Here is a 19,489-nt window from a genome sequence, read left to right on the forward strand (position 1 = left end):
GATGATGACCAGATAATCGGTTTCAGTGATGTTGATTGAGGGATGAATATTGGCCCCAGGACACCGGGGAGAACGCCCCCCCGCTCTTCAATAGTGGCCGTGGGATCTTTTACATCCACCTGAGAGAGCAGACAGGGGCCTCAGTTTAACGTCTCATCCGAAATATGGCACCTCCGACAGTGTGGCGCTCCCTCAGTACTGCACTGGGGGTGTCGGCCTGGATTATGGGCTCCAGTCTCTGGAATGAGACTTAGACCCACGACCTTCTGACTCAGAGGCACGAGTGCGACCCAGAGCCACGGCTGACACGTGTGTACACAAATATGCTGATAGAGTGGAAGGCTGCTTGCTCCTGCCCATAGTATCTCAATTCCTGAAAGGGGGCGGGGGGGGGGGGGGGGGGGAAGGAAGGAAGAGCACAAAAAGTTACTAGACAAGGTCAAATCCTATCATCGCTCTGTATCTCCAAGGCCAGGAAGCAAGTGGCCTGCCTGCTGAATTGGTCAAGGGAAACTGAGCATGACACTGGTACATAAGAACATAAGAAATAAGAGCAGGAGTGGGCCACACGGCCCCTCGAGCCTGCTCCGCCATTCAATCAGATCATGGCTGATCTTCGACCTCGACTCCACTTTCCCGCCCGATCCCCGTATCCCTCGATTCCAAAAATCTATCGATCTCAGCCTTGAACATAGTCAGCATCCACAGCCCTTTGGGGTAGAGAATTCCAAAGATTCACAACCCTCTTGAGTGAAGAAATTCCTCAAATCAGACTTAAATGGCCGACCCCTTGTCCTGAGACTATGCCCCCCTAGTTCTGTATAGTCATACGGAGCTGCAGATTGCGTAGTCAATCTCCGGTCCGTGCTGAGATAGCGGATCTCGCACTAGGGGCTGTCGGCAGAGATACACCAATTGGCCTCCGTGCCCTCTGCCTTGGGAGGGACAGCGGCGCCCATGGGAACATCGGGTGAGGATAGGACTTAGCTGGGCAGCGATGCTCTTCATGGTCAAACAGCCTGCCGACACTAAGCTTGCGCGTGAAGAACGGCCACTTAAATGAGGTACTGGAGGACCGCCCGAGCCCGGGGAACTGCTTTCCCGCAAGGTTTCGGGAGAATAGGGGAGGAACTTTTAAAATTCTCATCCTTGTTTTCAAATCCCTCCAGGGCCTCTCCCCATCTCTGTAACCTCCTCCAGCTCCACAACCCTCCGAGATCTCTGCGCTCCTCCAATTCTTGCGTCTTGTGCATCCCCAATTTTAATCGCTCCACCATTGGCGGCCGTACCTTCAGCTGCCTGGGCCCTGAGCTCTGGAATTCCCTCCCTAAACCTCTCCGCCTCTCTCTCCTCAAAACCGACCTCGTTCACCTGTCCTAGTGTCTCCTTATGTGGCTTGCTGTCAATTTTTGTCTGATAACGTTCCTTTGAAGCGCCTTGGGAAGTTTTACTACATTAAAGGCGCTGTATAAATGCAAGTTATCGCTGTTCTTGAACTTGGAAACATCCCACTGCCGGTACCTGGCTGGCGGTTCTCGTGACGTTCAGGGCTGGAGCTGATTCTCCCATGAGCGTCTTCAGTGGCTTGACGTCGGGCGTGCTGCTCCTGCTGCTAAGGGAGGTCGTAGCGGACGTGGCTGCAGGTACCTTTACACGCTCTGGAGGAACATACCTGGAATATTAAAGACCAAACCGATTAGGTTTTAGGAGAAGGGCAGACACAATCTGCTCTCGGAACAGCAACACATTAACCACTTACCGCACAATCCCTCACTCTCTTCGCTTTCAGCTCAGGGCAGTCTTTTAGCAATTCCACATTCTTACTTTGCTTTTTAATAGATTATAGATTGATCCATATAACAGAAGTAATGTGGATAGTGCGCAGTGTGTGAACGCTGCACCGCAGACGCCACATGACACTGAACCTTCTGCCTCACCATTTGCAATGCCACTGGAAATCTATTAGTTTGATGGTACAATCCATTTGATTTGCACCCTAACCGCCTCAGAAGGTTGTGGGATCAAGCCCCACTCCAGAGACTTGAGCACATTCATCCAGGGTGACACTCCCAGTGCCAGTACTGAGGGAGTGCTGCACTGTCGGAGGTTCCGTCTTTCGGATGAGACGTTAAACCGAGACTCCGTCTGCTCTCTCAGGTGGACGTAAAAGGCCCCACGGCCACTATTTCGTAGAAGAGCAGGGGAAGTTCTCCCCGGTGTCCTGGGGCCAATATTTATCCCTCAACCAACATCACTGAAACAAATTATCTGGTCATTTATCACATTGCTGTTTGTGGGAGCTTGCTGTGCAGAAACTGACTGCCGCATATCCCACATTACAACAGTGACTACACTTCAAAAATACTTCATTGGCTGCAAAGCGCTTTGGGACGTCCGGTGGTTGTGAAAGGCGCTATATAAATGCAAGTCTTTTCTTTCCCCCTATGGGAAAGTCAACATTTTTTTAATTCATTCCTGGGATGTGGGCGTCGCTGGCAAGGCCAGCATTTATTGCCCGTCCCTAATTGCCCCATCGAAGGTGGTGGTGAGCTGCCTTCTTGAACTGCTGCAGTCCGTGTGGTGAAGGTGCTCCCACAGTGCTGTTAGGGAGGGAGTTCCAGGATTTTGACCCAGCGACGATGAAGGAACGGCCGATATATTTCTGTCAGGATGGTGTGGGACTTGGAGGGGAACTTGGAGGTGGTGGTGTTCCCATGCGCCTGCTGCCCTTGTCCTTCTAGGTGGAAGAGGTCGCGGGTTTGGGAGGTACTGCCGAAGAAGCCTTGGTGAGTTGCTGCAGTGCATCTTGTAGATGGTACACACTGCAGCCACAGTGCGCCGGTGGTGGAGGGAGTGAATGTTTAAGGTGGTGGATGGGGTGCCAATCAAGCGGGCTGCTTTGTCCTGGATGGTGTCGAGCTTCTTGGGTGTTGTTGGAGCTGCACTCATCCAGGCAAGTGAAGAGTATTCAATCACACTCCTGACTTGTGCCTTGTAGATGGTGGAAAGGCTTTGGGTAGTCAGGAGGTGAGACACTCACCGCAGAATACCCAGCCTCTGACCTGCTCTTGTTGCCACAGTATTTATGTGGCTGGTCCAGTTAAGTTTCTGGTCAATGGTGACCCCCAGGATATTGACGGTGGGAGATTCAGCAATGGTAAGGCCATTGAATGTCATGGGGCGGTGCTTATACGCTCGCTTGTTGGAGATAGTCACTGCCTGGCACATATGTGGCGCGAATGTTACCTGCCACTTATCAGCCCAAGCCTGAATGTTGTCAAGGTCTTGCTGCATGCGGGCATGGACTGCTTCATTATCTGTGGAGTTGTGAATGGCACTGAACACTACTGTCATCAGCGAACATCCCCACTTCTGACCTTATGATGGAGGGAAGGTCATAGAAACATAGAAGATAGGAGCAGGAGTCGGCCATTCGGCCCCTCAAGCCCGCTCCGCCATTTAATGAGATCATGGCTGATCATTAAAACTCAGTACCCTGTCCCTGCTTTCTCCCCATACCCCTTGATCCCTTTAGCCTTAAGAAATATATCCAACTCCCTCTTGAATATATTTAATGAATTGGCCTCAACTGCCTTCTGTGGTAGAGAATTCCACAGGTTCTCCACTCTCTGGGTGAAGAAATTCCTCCTCATCTCAGTCCTAAATGGCTCACCCCTTATCTTTAGACTGTGACCCCTGGTTCTGGACTCCCCCGCCATCGGGAACATCCTTCCTGCATCTAGTCTGTCTAGTCCTGTTAGAATTTTATAAGTTTCAATGAGATCCCCTCTCATTCTTCTAAACTCCAGTGAATATAAGCCCAATCGACCCAATCTCTCCTCAAATGTCATTCCTGCTATCCCAGGGATCAGGCTTGTGAATCGTCGCTGCACTCCCTCCATGGCAAGAACATCCTTCCTCAGATAAGGCGACCAAAACTGCACACAATACTCAAGGTGTGGTCTGAACAAGGCCCTGTACAACTGTAGCAAGACATCCTTGTTCCTGTACTCGAATCCTCTCGCTATGAAGGCCAACATACCATTTGCCTTCTTAACCGCCTGCTGCACCTGCATGCTTACCTTCAGCGACTGGTGCACAATAACACCCAGGTCTCGTTGCACTTCCCCTTCTCCCAATCTATTGCCGTTCAGATAATAATCTGCCTTCCTGTTTTTGCCACCAAAGTGGATAACCTTGCATTTATCCACATTATACTGCATCTGCCATGTTTCTGCCCAATCACCCAACCTGTCCAAATCATACTGGAGTTTCTCAGCATCCTCTTCACAGCACACACGCCCACCCAGCTTTGTGTCATCTGCAAACTTGGAGATATTACATCTAGTTCCCTCATCTAGATCATTAATATATATTGTGAATAGCTGGGGTCCTAGCACCGATCCCTGCGGTACTCCACTAGTCACTGCCTGCCACTCGGAAAAAGACCCGTTTATTCCAACTCTTTGCTTCCTGTCTGCCAACCAGTTCTCTATCCAAGTCAGTTACTTACCCCCAATCCCATGTGCTTTAACTTTGCACGCTAATCTCTTATGCGGGACCTTATCAAAAGCCTTCTGAAAGTCCAAATACACCACATCCACTGGTTCTCCCTTATCTATTCTACCAGTTACATCCTCAAAAAATTCCAGTAGATTAGTCAAGCACAATTTACCTTTTGTAAATCCATGTTGACTTTGTCCGATCCTGTCACTGTTTTCCAAGTGCTCTGCTATTACATCTTTTATCACGGACTCTAGCATTTCCCCCACTACCGATGTCAGACTTATCGGTCTATAATTCCCCGTTTTCTCTCTACCACCTTTTTTAAATAGTGGGGTAACATTAGCTACCCTCCAATCCATGTGAACTGTGCCAGAGTCTATAGAATTTTGGAAGATGACCAGCAATGCATTTAGTATTTCTAGGGTCACTTCCTTAAGTATCCTAGGATGTCGGTTATCAGGTCCTGGGGATTTATCGACCTTCAATCCCGTCAATTTCCCCAACACCATTTCCCTACAAATACTGATTTCATTCAGGTCATTGATGAAGCAGCTGAAGATGGTTGGGCCTGGGGAACTCCTGCAGCGATGTCCTGGGGCTGTGATGATTGACCTCCAACCACCACAACCATCTTTTCTTGTGCTAGGTATGACTCCAGCCAATGGAGTTTTCATCCTGGTTCCCATTGACTTCAATTTTACTAGGGCTCCTTGATGCCACACTCGGTCAAATGCTGCCTTGATGTCAAGGGCAGTCACTCTCACCTCACCTCTGGAATTCAGCTTTTTTGTCCATGTTTGGACCAAGGCTGTAATGAGGTCAGGAGCTGAGTGGTCCTGGCGGAACCCAAACTGAGCATCAGTGAGCAGGTTATTGGTGAGTAAGTGTTGCTTGACAGCACTGTCAACGACACCTTCCATCACTTTGCTGATGATTGAGAGTAGACTGATAGGGCGGTAATTGGCCGGATTGGATTTGTCCTGCTTTTTGGGGACAGGACATACCTGGGTAGTTTTCCACATTGTCGGAAGGATGCCAGTTGTAGCTGTACTGGAACAGCTTGGCTAGAGGCACGGCTAGTTCTGGAGCACAAGTCTTCAGCACGATAGCCGGGATGTTGTCGGGGCCCACAGCCTTTGATGTATCCAGTGCACTCAGCCGTTTCTTGATATCACGTAGCGTGAACCAAATTGGCTGAAGACTGGTTTCTGTGATGGTGGGGACCTCAGGAGTCGGCCAAGATGGATCATCCACTCGGCACGTCTGGCTGAAGATGGTTGCAAACGCTTCAGTTTAACTGAAAGACACTAACCAGGAAGGTTCGGGGTTCAATTCCCAGCCTATGCTGACTGAGGTGATCTCAGCCAGTCCAGCATTTGGGCTAGGGTAGGGGAGACGAGGGGGGAAAATCAGCTGGAGTTTCTGCTGCTAATCCCCAGTCTCTATCCAGTGACGGCTGCTGGGAATTGCACGCATGCAGGTAACCGGGCGAGGACCGAATCGGTCGTGCTTGTGACCCTCCCTGTGTCCAAGTGGCTGCCCACACTCACACAAAGAATGGTCATCTGGGCAAACTACCAGAGGGCTTCCTTCAAGCCCGTATCCCAGCACGAGGCAGCACCTTCGGGAGACAAGGGGAAAATCTGGGGGGGAATGGAGGGGGGATTATATAATTGACGGATGTTCCTTTAGGCACTAGTCCTCATCCAAAATGCATCTAAATTACACAGCAGTATTCACTACAAGCAGAGCGGCCCAGGGGAGCGTCAGTAAAGTGGAGAAGTAATGCTGAACCCTTGTAAAGCGCTGGATAGGTCACAACTGGAGTATTGCCTCCAGTTCTGGTCACCACACTTTAGGAAGGATGTGAAGGCCCTTGAGAGGGTGCAGAGGAGATTTACCAGAATATTCCGGGGGTGGAGGATCTTAGCTACAAGGACAGGTTGGAGAAGCTGGTTTTCATTAGAGCAAAGGAGGTCGAGGGGTGATTTGATCGAGGTGTACAAGATTATGACAGGTTTGGATAGGCTAGACGGGGAAAAGCTGTTTCCACTAGTTGACGGTACAAGGACTAGGGGACACAGATTTAAGGTTTTGGGCAAGGGGGATGTGAAGAAAAACTTTTTTTTACACAGCGAGTGGCGAGGACCTGGAACTCGCTGCCGACGGAACGGAGTCATAGAGTCATAGAGTCATAGAGTTTTACAGCACAGAAAGAGGCCCTTCGGCCCATCGTGTCTGCGCCGCCCATCCATCCCTGTCCAGTCTAATCCCATTTTCCAGCATTTGGTCCATAGCCTTGTATGCAATGGCATTTCAAGTGCTCATCCAAATGCTTCTTGAATGTTGTGAGGGTTCCTGCCTCTACCACCCTTTCAGGCATTGAGTTCCACATTCCAACCACCCTCTGGGTGAAAAAGTTCCTCCTCAAATCCCCTCTAAATCTCCTGCCCCTTACCCTGAATCTATGCCCCCTTGTTATTGACCCCCCTACTAAGGGGAAAAGTTCCTCTTTATCTACCCTATCTATGCCCCTCATCATTTTGTACACCTCAATCAGGTCCCCCCTCAGCCTTCTTTGCTCCAAGGAAAACAACCCCAGCCTGTCCAGCCTCTCTTCATAGCTGAGGCGCTCCATCCCAGGTAACATCCTGGTGAATCTTCTCTGCACCCTCTCCAAAGCAATCACATCCTTCCTATAGTGAGGCGACCAGAACTGCACACAGTACTCCAGCTGTGGCCTCACCAGCGTTTTGTACAGTTCCATCATAACCTCCCTGCTCTTATATTCTATGCCTCGGCTAATGAAGGCAAGTATCCCATATGCCTTTTTAACCACCTTATCTACCTGTTCCGCTGCCTTCAGGGATCTATGTACATGTACACCAAGGTCCCTCTGACCCTCTGTACTTCCTAGGGTCCTACCACTCATTGTGTATTCCCTTGCCTTATTTGTCCGTCCAAAATGCATCACCTCGCACCTTTCAGGGTTAAATTCCATTTGCCACTTTTCCGCCCATCTGACCAACCCGTTTATATCGTCCTGTAGCCTGAGGCTTTCCTCCTCACAATTTACCACCCCACCAATTTTCGTGTTCTCGCCCAGGCCAACATCCCCAGCATCGAAGCTCTGACCACGCTCAATCAGCTCTGATGGACGGGCCACATCGTCCGTATGCCCGATACAAGACTCCCAAAACAAGCGCTCTACTCGGAGCTCCGACGTGGCATAAGAGCCCCAGGTGGGCAGAGGAAACACTTCAAGGACACTCACAAAGCCTCCTTGAAAAAGTGCAACATCCCCACTGACACCTGGGAATCCCTGGCCCAAGACCGCACAAAGTGGAGGAGAAGCATCCGGGAAGGCGCCGAACACCTCGAGTCTCTTCGCCGGGAGCAAGCGGAAGCCAAGCGCAAACAGCGCAAGGAGCGCACGTCAACCCAAGCACCCCACCCACCCGCCCCTTCAACCACCGTCTGCCCCACCTGTGACAGAGACTGTAGGTCCCGCATCGGACTCATCAGTCACCTGAGAACTCATTTTTAATGTGGAAGCAAGTCATCCTCGGTTCCGAGGGACTGTCTAAGAAGAAGAAGGTGGAAGCGGAGACACTCAATGTTTTCAAGGGGAGACTGGATCGGCACTGGAGGGAAATAAACTTGCAGGGCTACGGGGATAGAGCGGGGGGAATGGGACTGACTGGATTGCTCTACAGAGAGCCGGCGCGGACTCGACGGGCCGAATGGCCTCCTTCTGTGCCGTTATGACTATGAGACTGGGATGGTTCCTCACTGCAACGTCAATACAACGCACGATTACTCACCATCTTTTCTTCTCATATTTATCCTGTAGGAATTCCTTGATTTTTTGCGGATCCCTGTAGTCGGGGATAACTGACGATCTGGAGTCAAACAGGCCCAGCCAAATCTGCCTACATACCTGCACAGGAATCGAACACAAAAGATTAAGTTTTCTTTCCATATACAGGAAACTCTTTTATAGCTGGCACCGACGGGACCGGCGTGCTGCCGGTTGATCAAAAAGTCCAGATTACAGAGAGGTATACTTACTAAGGTACGAGAGCCCCGTACACGGCCACAGATCCAGGCGTCCCTGTTGCATGGCAACAGGTGCAGGAACCCCGGTTACACGGCCACAGATCCAGGCGTCCCTGTTGCATGGCCACAGATCCAGGAACCCCGGTTACACGGCCACAGGTCCAGGCGTCCCTGTTGCATGGCAACAGGTGCAGGAACCCCGGTTACACGGCCACAGATCCAGGCGTCCCTGTTGCATGGCCACAGATCCAGGAACCCCGGTTACACGGCCACAGATCCAGGCGTCCCTGTTGCATGGCAACAGGTGCAGGAACCCCGGTTACACGGCCACAGGTCCAGGCGTCCCTGTTGCATGGCCACAGATCCAGGAACCCCGGTTACACGGCCACTAATATGAAGTAAAACTTACCTGAACCTACTCCTGAATTTTGCCGGTTAAGAGAGATTTCCGGTTATTTAGGCGTCGGTAAAAAGAGAGTTTCCTGTATATACACACACATAAATATATATCTCACAAAACATCAGCTAGGGTTGCCGCTCCCGATCGCTCTCCAGTCACGCAGCGTTTGCCCTCAGAATGTGACCGCGACTTCAGGAGGTAGCGCATGTGCATCTAAACGCGGATACCCTGAAGTTGCGGTCAGTCAGTCACTGCTCCGACACTGGCTGCGCTGTGCCCCCCGTACGCCTCCCCCACCACCACCACCCCCCCAAAGCCGGCACAGTGTAATCAATGAAATGGACGAAACTTGGGCTTTTCCCGGCAATATCGCTGTTAAATACCCCATTTAGAAGTTAGACCTTGTTGGATTCGGTGTAACTGGGATTTTAACAGCATATGACCGCTAAACGAACGTTATGGCCCTGAAAAGCTCATTTTAATTTTGTGGACTGTCAAATTTCTCCATTATGATAAAAATACAATTTTTAAGAAACTTTAAAAAACTTTTTTTTTTTTTTTTTAAAGTTTGTTCATGATATTTCAAGTATCCCCACGTGAGAGCCCCACTCTTTGTTTTGCTCGCTAACATTAAAAAGAAATCAGGATAAAAGCAGGTTCTCATTTCCTGGTCTGAGAGAATTCTACAATGTGATTGGCTCCTTAGACGGCTCATTGGTGTCACAGCAGATCGCAGTAGGGGATCCCCACTACACTGCGCTGAAGTCACTTGTGCATCGATAAAGGGGAACTTCTCGCCACAGAGCTCGCGAGATTCTCCGTGGGCAGCTTTCCTCGGGGGTCAGCGGCGAAGGCCTTTGCTCCGCCGCTGACCGCAGATTCCAAGGCCTTTGCTCCGCCGCTGACCGCAGATTCCAAGGCCTTTGCTCCGCCGCTGACCGCAGATTCCAAGGCCTTTGCTCCGCCGCTGACCGCAGATTCCAAGGCCTTTGCTCCGCCGCTGACCGCAGATTCCAAGGCCTTTGCTCCGCCGCTGACCGCAGATTCCAAGGCCTTTGCTCCGCCGCTGACCGCAGATTCCAAGCTCATAGGTTTACGGGAGGATACGAAAGCAAAGAAAACTGGCAGCGAGATGAAGCTGTTTTTGGGAGAGTTTTCCCAACAGCAGCTGTGAAAAAGAGCAGGCTCCAGAGGGCGGAACGGAGGGAGCGGGGAAATGAGCAGTAATTCTGGATCGGAAGAGCAGAAGGCGCCACGGCTGGAGGAGGTGGCTCGGGTGAAGTGCGAGAGCGCTGAACCCGAGGATGACCATCTAGACGCACAATGTGGTGGGAATAGAGGGCCAGTGGAGTGTAGCAAGGAGCGAGGCCGGGGGGGGGGGGGGGGGGGGGGGGCGGTGCAGGAAGGGGGAAGGCGGATTCTCACCCCACCTCTGTGGCACAATGCACAGGCAGCAGGACAAGCTGCACCAGCACATCGCTCAGAATGGAGGCATTACTATTACAAAACAGACAAAGTGTCATTTCAGTTTCAGCACCTCAGGCATATAAACTCCCCCAACCTACAACCCTCCAAGATTTCTGTGTTCCTCCAATTCTGTCCTCTTGTAAATCCCCCAATTTCTCGTCCCAGCATTGGCGGCCGTGCCTTTAGCTGTTGAGACCCTAAGCTCTGGAATTCCCTCCCTAAACCGCTCTACCACTCTCGTCGCCTTTAAGACGCTCCTGAAAACCCACCTCTTTGGCCAAGCTTTTGGTCACCTGTCCTAATATCACTCTTGTGAAGGGCCATGGGCCATTTTACTACTTTAAAGGCACTGTATAAATGCAAGTTGTTGATATCCCGATCGAGATCGATTAACGTAGTCGCCAGATCACGTACTCCTGAGGGGGTTGGAGGTGGAGTGCGACGTGGAAAGCAGACGTGGCCTGAAAGAGCTTGGGTACAGAACGAGTTTGCTTTTAGAAAAGGAACGTGGAAAGGTTTGTGGGGCTACTAAGCATAAGTATGCGCGGTTTCCCTGCAGCCCGAGGGTAAGGTTCCTGCATCAGCATGGCCAGGACCACTCACTGGGCTTTGGCTAGTTATCTTCATTGAGAAATCAAGGTGAAGGGTCAAAGGCTAGAGTGCAGGCTACCAGCAAGATTGGGGAAGGAGGGGGACAAGAGATGGCTCAGTGAATCAGGAAGTGCTAGCAGCTGGTGCCAACTGTGGGTTTAAGTATTTCTAGACATAGAAACATAGAAGATAGGAGCAGGAGTAGGCCATTCAGCCCCTCGAGCCTGCTCCACCATTCAATGCGATCATGGCTGTTCATCCAAATTCAGTACCCGGTCCCCGCTTTCTCCCCATATCCCTTGATACCTTTAGCCTTAAGAAATATATCCAACTCCTTCTTGAATATATTCAATGAATTGGCCTCTACTGCCTTCTGTGGTAGAGAATTCCACAGGTTCACCACTCTCTGGGTGAAGAAATTCCTCCTCATCTCTGTCCTAAATGGCTTACCCCTTATCCTTAGACTGTGACCCCTGGTTCTGGACTCCCCCGCCATCGGGAACATCCTTCCTGTGGGAATGAGGGAGAGTTTTGAGTTCCTGGGAACGAACTGGTTAGAGTGGGAAGTGGAGCAGTGAGATTTGACTTCCATATGATTGCTGTGACTCGGGGTTAAGATCCAGGGGCGTAAGTCAGCAAAATATTCATTCATATCGTTCGTAAACCTACAAATCTGCACGGGGGAGTGTTCATTACACCCTCAGGAGCAACATTCCCCCCTAAACAAATCAGGAGGTCCCGCGCAGGCCGCTCACCAGCTGTCGACGCTGGAGACGATACTGCGCATGCGATGCCGGAGACGATACTGCGCATGCGCGGCCTCTGCAGGAGCACTGCTCCGGAGTAAATGCTCAATGGACAATTGCATTCTCCAGCAATAATGGGAGACTTTTAGCAGGAATCAGTGCTGCTCCGGTGAGTTTTATTGAAGTGAAGTAGGAGTGTGTGCGTGGCCAGGATGTCCCTGCGGTGTTTGATATTTAACTCCTCGCTCTCGGGTTAAGTGGCTTTCAGTTCCTCCTACGCTGCCAGGCATGAAAGTAAAAAGCCCTGAAGTCCTGCTACTTACAGGCAGTAATTGCACTTAAGTGAGCGCCGTGGTTAAACATTAGTGGAGGCCCCAGGCCAGGCTTCCTCGAATGCTCCCATTTCCAGAGAAGGCATATCTGTGTGCCGCCGTCTCGCTCGCTGGTCTCCACATACTGTGCTTTGCGGAGACCAGGAGTTCAGGAGTGGGACTTTGCCGGAACAGGATTAGAGCGCAGGAATCGTCGAACAGCGGACGGATGGCGAGAGAACTGTACGTCATGGGAACGGGAGTGGGCCATTCAGCCCCTCGAGCCTGTCCCGCCATCCTATTCTTCTTAGGCAGTCCCTCAGAGCCGAGGATGACTTGCTTCTGCACTAAAAATGAGTTCTCAGGTGAATGAGCCCATTGCAGGACCTACAGACTCTGTCACAGGTGGGGCAGACAGTGGTTGAAGGGGCGGGTGGGTGGGGTGCTTGGGTTGACGTGCGTTCCTTGCACTTGGCCTCCGGCGAAGAGACTGAAGGTGTTCGGCACCTTCCCGGATACTTCTCCTCCACTTTGTGCGGTCTTGGGCCAGGGATTCCCAGGTGTCGGTGGGGGATGTTACACTTTTTCAAGGAGGCTTTGAGGGTGTCCTTGAAGCGTTTCCTCTGCCCACCTGGGGCTCTCTTACCATGTCGGAGCTCCGAGTAGAGCGCTTGTTTTGGGAATCTCGTATCGGGCATGCGGACGATGTGACCCGTCCATCGGAGCTGATCGAGCGTGGTCAAAGCTTCGATGCTGGCCTGAGCGAGAACACGGACGTTGTTGCGGAGGCAGCGTTGGTGGTACCTCTCCAGTGCTTTGAGGCGCCTGCTGGACATGGTCCATGTGTCTGAGGCATACATGAGGGTGGGTATCACTACTGCTCTGTAGACCATGAGCTTGGTGCCAGGTTTGAGGTCCTGGTTTTCAAACACTCTGCTCCTCAAGCGACCAAAGGCTGCACTGGCACACTGAAGGCGGTGTTGGACTTCGTCATCGACGTCTGCCCTTGATGACAGTAGGCTCCATACTTCTTGTCAGTAGGCTCCCGAGGTATGGAAAGTGGTCCACGTTGTCCAAGGCCTTGTCATGGATTTTGATAATCGGGGGGGCAGTACTGTGTGGCAGGGGCAGGTTGTCTTACGGATGTTTAGTGCAAGGCCTATGCTCTCATACGCTTCGGTGAAGGTGTTGATGATGGTTTCGAGTTCGACCTCCGAGTGTCGTCTGCATACTGTAATTCGACGACAGAGGATGGGACAACCTTGGATCTATTAGATCACGGCTGATCTGCACCTCAAATCCATTTGCCCACCTTTGCTTCATATCCATCAAAAATGTATCGAACTCAGTCTTGAAGATTTCAACTGACCTCCAGCATCCAAAGCCTGATTGCTGCCCTACCCGAGAGCAGCTGACTTGAAGCTGACGCTGGATGTCGAGGGGGCAGGAGATGTGCCCGCCCTCACTGGACACAGCCCACTCTGACACCAGAGAAGGAGCAGGGGGACGTGTCATCATATAAATCCCCCTGGCTGAAGGCTGTGAAATAATGGGCAGCCAACCCTCCCCCCGCAAGCTGCAGAGAACGTAGGAATAGTAGGAACAGGAGAAGGCCATTCAGCCCTTCGAACCCATTCCGCCATTCAATTAGATGCCGCTATCAGATCCCTGCCAGCAAACGCGTCAACCAGAACACTAACCTTTATATTGGTGAGCCAACAAAAATCTATCCATCTCAGTCTTACGAATTTCAACTGACCCAGAATCCACAGCTTTTTGGGGGGAGTGGGGGGGGGGGGTTCCAGATTTCCACGACCCTTTGTGTGAAGAAGTGTCTCCTGACATCACCCCTGAACGGCCTGGCTGTAATTTTAAGGTTACGCCCCCTTGTTCTGGACTCCCCCCACCAGAGGAAATAGTTTCTCTCTATCCACCCTATCAACTCCTTTAATCATCTTAAACACCTCGATTAGATCCCCCCTTAATCTTCTATACTCCAGGGAATAGTCTGTGCCACCAGTCCTTATAATATAGAAAACATAGAAAAATAGGAGCAGGAGTAGGCCATTCGGCCCTTCGAGCCTGCTCCGCCATTCAATATGATCATGGCTGATCCTCTATCTCAATACCATATTCCCGCTCTCTTCCCCATACCCCTTGATGCCTTGTGTCTAGAAATCTATCTATCTCCTTAAATATATTCAGTGACTTGGCCTCCACAGCCTTCTGTGGTAGCGAATTCCACAGGTTCACCACCCTCTGAGTGAGGATATAACCCTGTTGGCCCCGGTATCATTCTGGTGAATCGGTGCTGCACCCTCTCCAAGGCCAATGTATCCTTCCTGAGGTACGGTGCCCAGAACTGACCGCAGCGCTCCAGATGGGGGTCTGACCAAAGCTCTCTCTAAGTGAAGCTTCACTTCCTCATCTGAATATTCCAACCCCCTTGAGGTAAAGGCTGACTTCGATTCCCGTCGTGTACATGGCCCTTGGGACAACCGCTGGAGCCTCTTCTGCAGTGATGGGAGGAGATTCGACTTAGCCCCCTAAGATCCCTTACTCACTCATTCCACACGAAACAGCAGCTATATTGGTAATAGGTCTCATCCGCACCACCTCCCACCCCCCGCCTCCTAATCTCATGTCAGCATAAACTGGCAGCTGGTCTCAACTGTAGACTGAAACTTCTTCACTCAGAGGGTAGTAAATCTATGGAATTTGCTACCTCGGAGAGCTGTGGAAGCTGCGACACGAAATAAATTTAAAACGGAGATAGACAGTTTCCTAGCTGATAAGGGAATTAAGGGTTACGGGGAGCGGGCAGGGAAGTGGACGTGAGTCTAGGTCCGGATCAGCCATGATCCTATTGAATGGCGGAGCAGGCCTGAGGGGCCGTATGGCCTACTCCTGCTTCTTATGTTCTATATGTATGTTCTAACACCATTGGAAAGACCGAACAGGCTGGGGCTCTTTTCTCTAGAAAAGAGAAGGCTGAGGGGGGTGGGGGGGGGGGTGGGGGGAGGGGTGACCTGATGGAGGGCTTTAAAATTATGACGGGTTTCTTATAGGGTAGACGTAGAGAAGATGCTTCCACTTGTGGGGGAGACCAGAACGGTGGCATAGTGGTTAGCACTGTTGCCTCACAGCGCCAGGGACCCGGGTTCGAATCCAGCCTCGGGCGACTGTCTGTGTGGAGTTTGCACATTCTGCCCGTGTCTGCGTGGGTTTCCTCCGGGTGCTCCGGTTTCCTCCCACAGTCCAAAGATGTGCGGGTTAGGTTGATTGGCTATGATAAATTGACCCTTAGTGTTAGGGGGATTAAATATGTGGGGTTACAGGGATAGGGTGGGATATGTGTCGGTGCAGGCTCGATGGGCTGAAATGGCCTCTATCTGCACTGCGGGGTTTCTGTGATTCTGTGTGAAATCCAATAGGGAATTCAGGAGAAACTTCTTTACCCAAAGAATGGTGAGAATGTGGAACTCGCTACCACAGGGAGTAGTTGAGGCAAATAGCGTAGATGCATTCAAGGGTAAGCTATATGAACACATGAGGTAGAAAGGGATAGAAGGATATGTTGAGATGCAGAGGGGTGGGAGGAGGCTCGTGTGCGGCACAAGCACCAGCACAGACCAGTTGTGCCGAATTGGAGGCAGTTCAGAGAAGGTTCATGAGGTTGATTCCGGAGATGAAGGGGTTGTCTTATGAGGAAAGGTTGAGCAGGTTGGGTCGATACTCATTGGAGTTTAGAAGAATGAGAGGGGATCTTACTGAAACGTAAGATTCTGAGGGGGTTGGACAGGGTAGATGCTGAGAGGATGTTTCCCCTCATGGGGGAATTAGAACTCGGGGGGCAGTGTCTCGGAATAAAGGGTCGCCCAGTTAAGACGGAGATGAGGAGGAATTTCTTCTCTGAGGGTTGTGAATCTTTGGACTACTTTACTCCAGGGAGCTGTGGAGGCGGAGTCAGTGAATATATTCAAGGCGGAGAGACAGATATTTGAGTAACAGGGGAGTCGAGGGTTACGGGGAGAGAGCGGGAAAGTGGAGTTGAGGCCAAGATCAGATCAGCCATGATCTCACTGAATGGCGGAGCAGGCTCGAGGGGCCGAGTGCTCCTATTTCTTATGAGTGGCCTGTTTCTGTGCAGTATACATTCTATGTAAAAGTTCCCATTGCGACTACATGAATATCAGTGCACTGGAATGATAGATGGGAGTGTATTTCCTTGGGACGAGGAGGGCTATTTTCTTCCCTCCTGTCCTGACATCGTGGCTTCTTTCCAGGGTCCGGCTCCACAGCTCTCCGGGGCTTTGCACGTTCTTGGCATGTGAGCCTCTTTGTCCCACGAGGAAAGCTGGAGTTCGAAAGTTGGCCAAATAAAAAAGGCTGGACTAGGCCGTGAAATCGGCAGGGTACAAGACAGGGGGGGGGGGGGGGGGTGCGTCACACTAGAACTGCGCCGTACGGTGCAGACTGCAGCCCGAGTTGACCTTCGGCCACCGACGAGGAGTCGTTCAATGCCTGGAGCCAGTCCAGTGAAGAACCACTGGGCTGATGCATCTTCCCCACTCCATAAATATCAGCTCATCCAAAACTCCGCTGCCCGTGTCCTAACTCACGCCAAGTCCCGTTCACCCATCTCCCCCCACTCGCTATGCTCGCTGACCTACATCGGCTCCCGGTTGAGCAAAGCCTCGATTTTAAAATTCTCATCTTTATTTTCACATCCATCCATGGCCTCGCCCGCCTCTCCCCATCTCTGCAGCCTCCTCCAGCTCGCACCACACCACCCCCCCCCCCCCCCGCCCCCTAGAGATCTCTGCGCTCCTCCAATTCTGGCCTCTTCCACATCGCCGATTTTAAATGCTCCACCATTTCCAGCCGTGCCTTCAGCTGCCGAGGCCCTAAATCTGGAATTCCCGCCCTAAAGCACTTCAGCCCTCTCTCTCTCCCCTCCTTTAAGGCACTACTTAAAACACACCTCTCTGAACAAGCTTTAGGTCATCTGCCCTAATTTCACCTTATGTGGCTCGGTGTCAAATTTTGTTTGATAACGCTCCCGTGAAGCGCCTAACATAGAAACATAGAAGATAGGAGCAGGAGTAGGCCATTCGGCCCCTCGAGCCTGTTCCGCCATTCAATGAGATCATGGCTGATCATCCAAACTCAGTACCCTGTCCCTGCCTTTTCCCCATATCCCTTTAGCCTTAAGAAATATATCTAACTCCTTCTTGAATATATTTAATGAATTGGCCTCTACTGCCTTCTGTGGTAGAGAATTCCACAGGTTCACCGCTCTCTGGGTGAAGAAATTCCTCCTCATTTCTGTCCTAAATGGCTTACCCCTTATCCTTAGACTGTGACCCCTGGTTCTGGACTCCCCGACCATCGGGAACATCCTTCCTGCATCTAGTCTGTCCAGTCCTGTTAGAATTTTATAAGTTTCAATGAGATCCCCTCTCATTCTTCTAAACTCCAGCGAATAGAAGCCCAATCGACCCAATCTCTCCTCATACGTCATTCCTGCCATCCCAGGTATCAGCCTTGGAGCGTTTTACTATGTTAATGGTGCTATATAAATACAAGCTGTTGTTGTTGATCCTCAGGAAACGTCACTGAGGCGCACGAGCTCAAATGCAAAGTAGCGAACAGGACAAGGAAGCGCACGCTCACACTGGTCGGAAGCAAATTCAGGTCCACCGACCGCCAGGAAATCCTTCAACACACAAAGAGAGATCAAGATGTGGACTACTGGGGCCGTCAGCCAAGGTGGAAACATCAAGTTGTTGCACGTTGAGTGGGGGTTGAGAACCGGATGGATGAGTTAGGGTGGGTCAAATGGCTTTCTTCATCTGTATCTATCGTGCATTCGGGGTTCTACTTAGAGAGAGACCAGATCTGCTTGAATCAGCAACACACTGGTCACAATAAATCACAAACAAACTGCCTCGAGGCAGTCCTGTCTCTCGATTCCTACACTGGAATCTGTCCACTCTCTACCTCTTTGCCTTCATGTTTCCTTTCCAGTATCTGCCTATCAAATTCTGCATCAACAACTTGCATTTATATAGCGCCTTGAACGTAGTAAAAACACACCAGGCCACTTCACCGGAGTGTAATCAAACACAAATTTGATACCCAGCCACATAAGGAGAAATTAAGGCAGGTGACCAAAAGCTTGGTCAAAGAGGTAGGTTTTAAGGAACGTCTTAAAGGACGAGAGAGCGGTAGAGAGCCAGAGAGGTTTAGGGAGGGAATTCCAGAGCTTGGGGCCTAGGCAGCTGAAGGCACGGCTGCCAATGGTGGAGCGATGAAAATCAGGGATGCGCAAGAGGCCAGAATTGGAGGAGCGCAGAAATCACAGAGGGTTGCAAGGCTGGAGATTACAGAGATAGGGAGGGGCGATGCCATGCAGGGATTTGATAACAAGGATGAGAATTAAAGGATGTTAAAGGCAAATCATGTTTAACCAACTTGATCGAGTTTTTTGATGAAGTAATAGAGGGGGTTGATGAGGGCAATGCGGTTGACGTGGTGAACATGGATTTACAAAAGGCGTTCGACAAAGTGCCACATAATAGGCTTGCCAGTAAAGTTGAAGCCCATGGAATAAAAGGGACAGTGGCTGCATGGATATGAAATTGGCCAAGTGACAGGAAACAGAGTAGTGGTGAACGGTTGTTTTTCGGACTGGAGGAAGGTACACAGTGCTGTTCCCCAGGGGCCGGTTCTAGGACCACTGCTTTTCTTGATATATATTAATGACTTGGACGTGGGTGTACAGGGAACAATTGCAAAATTTGCAGATGACACAAAACTTGGAAGTATAGTGAACAGTGAGGATGATAGTGATAGACTTCAAGAGGACAGACTGTCTGGTGGAATGGGCGGACACGTGGCAGATGAAATTTAATGCAGAAAAATGTGAAGTGATACATTTTGGTAGGAAGAACGAGGAGAGGAAATATAAACTAAAGGGGTACAATCCTAAAGGGGGTGCATGAACAGAGAGACCTGGGAGTAAATGTGCACAAATCATTGAAGGTGGCAGGGCAGGTTGAGAAAGCGGTTAAAAAAGCATACGGGATCCTGGGCTTCATGAATAGAGGTATAGAGTACAAACGCGTGGAAACTATGATGAACCTGTATAAAACACTGGTTCGGCCTCAACGGGAGTATTGTGTCCAATTCTGGGCACCACACTTTAGGAAGGATGTGAAGGCCTTAGAGAGGGTGCAGAAAAGATTTACAAGAATGGTTCCAGGGATGAGGGACTTCAGTTACGTGGATAGACTGGAGAAGCTGGGGTTGTTCTCCTTGGAGCAGAGAAGGTTGAGAGGAGATTTGATAGAGATGTTCAAAATCATGAGGGGTCGGGACAGAGTAGATAGAGAGAAACTGTTCCC

The 19,489-nt window shown here is 50.8% G+C and overlaps 1 protein-coding gene across 2 annotated transcripts in view; it reads right to left on the reverse strand.

Annotated features, from left to right (window-relative positions):
• The window catches only part of LOC147090489 (arf-GAP domain and FG repeat-containing protein 1-like), a 155,689-nt gene that overhangs the window by 59,282 nt on the left and 76,918 nt on the right, over positions 1-19,489 (reverse strand). For both annotated transcript variants that reach the window (XM_085977258.1, XM_085977259.1), the window contains exons 3-4: positions 8,331-8,446; positions 1,522-1,672 (exon numbers count right to left, since the gene is read on the reverse strand). In XM_085977258.1, coding sequence (XP_085833384.1) covers positions 1,522-1,672; positions 8,331-8,446 — 267 coding nt within the window. The remainder of the gene's footprint in view (positions 1-1,521; positions 1,673-8,330; positions 8,447-19,489) is intronic.

This window comes from Somniosus microcephalus, unplaced genomic scaffold (genome assembly GCF_052327205.1).
Source record: "Somniosus microcephalus isolate GS21.2 unplaced genomic scaffold, FLI_Smic_1.0 unresolved_chr4, whole genome shotgun sequence".
In the NCBI taxonomy this organism is placed as follows: domain Eukaryota; kingdom Metazoa; phylum Chordata; class Chondrichthyes; order Squaliformes; family Somniosidae; genus Somniosus; species Somniosus microcephalus.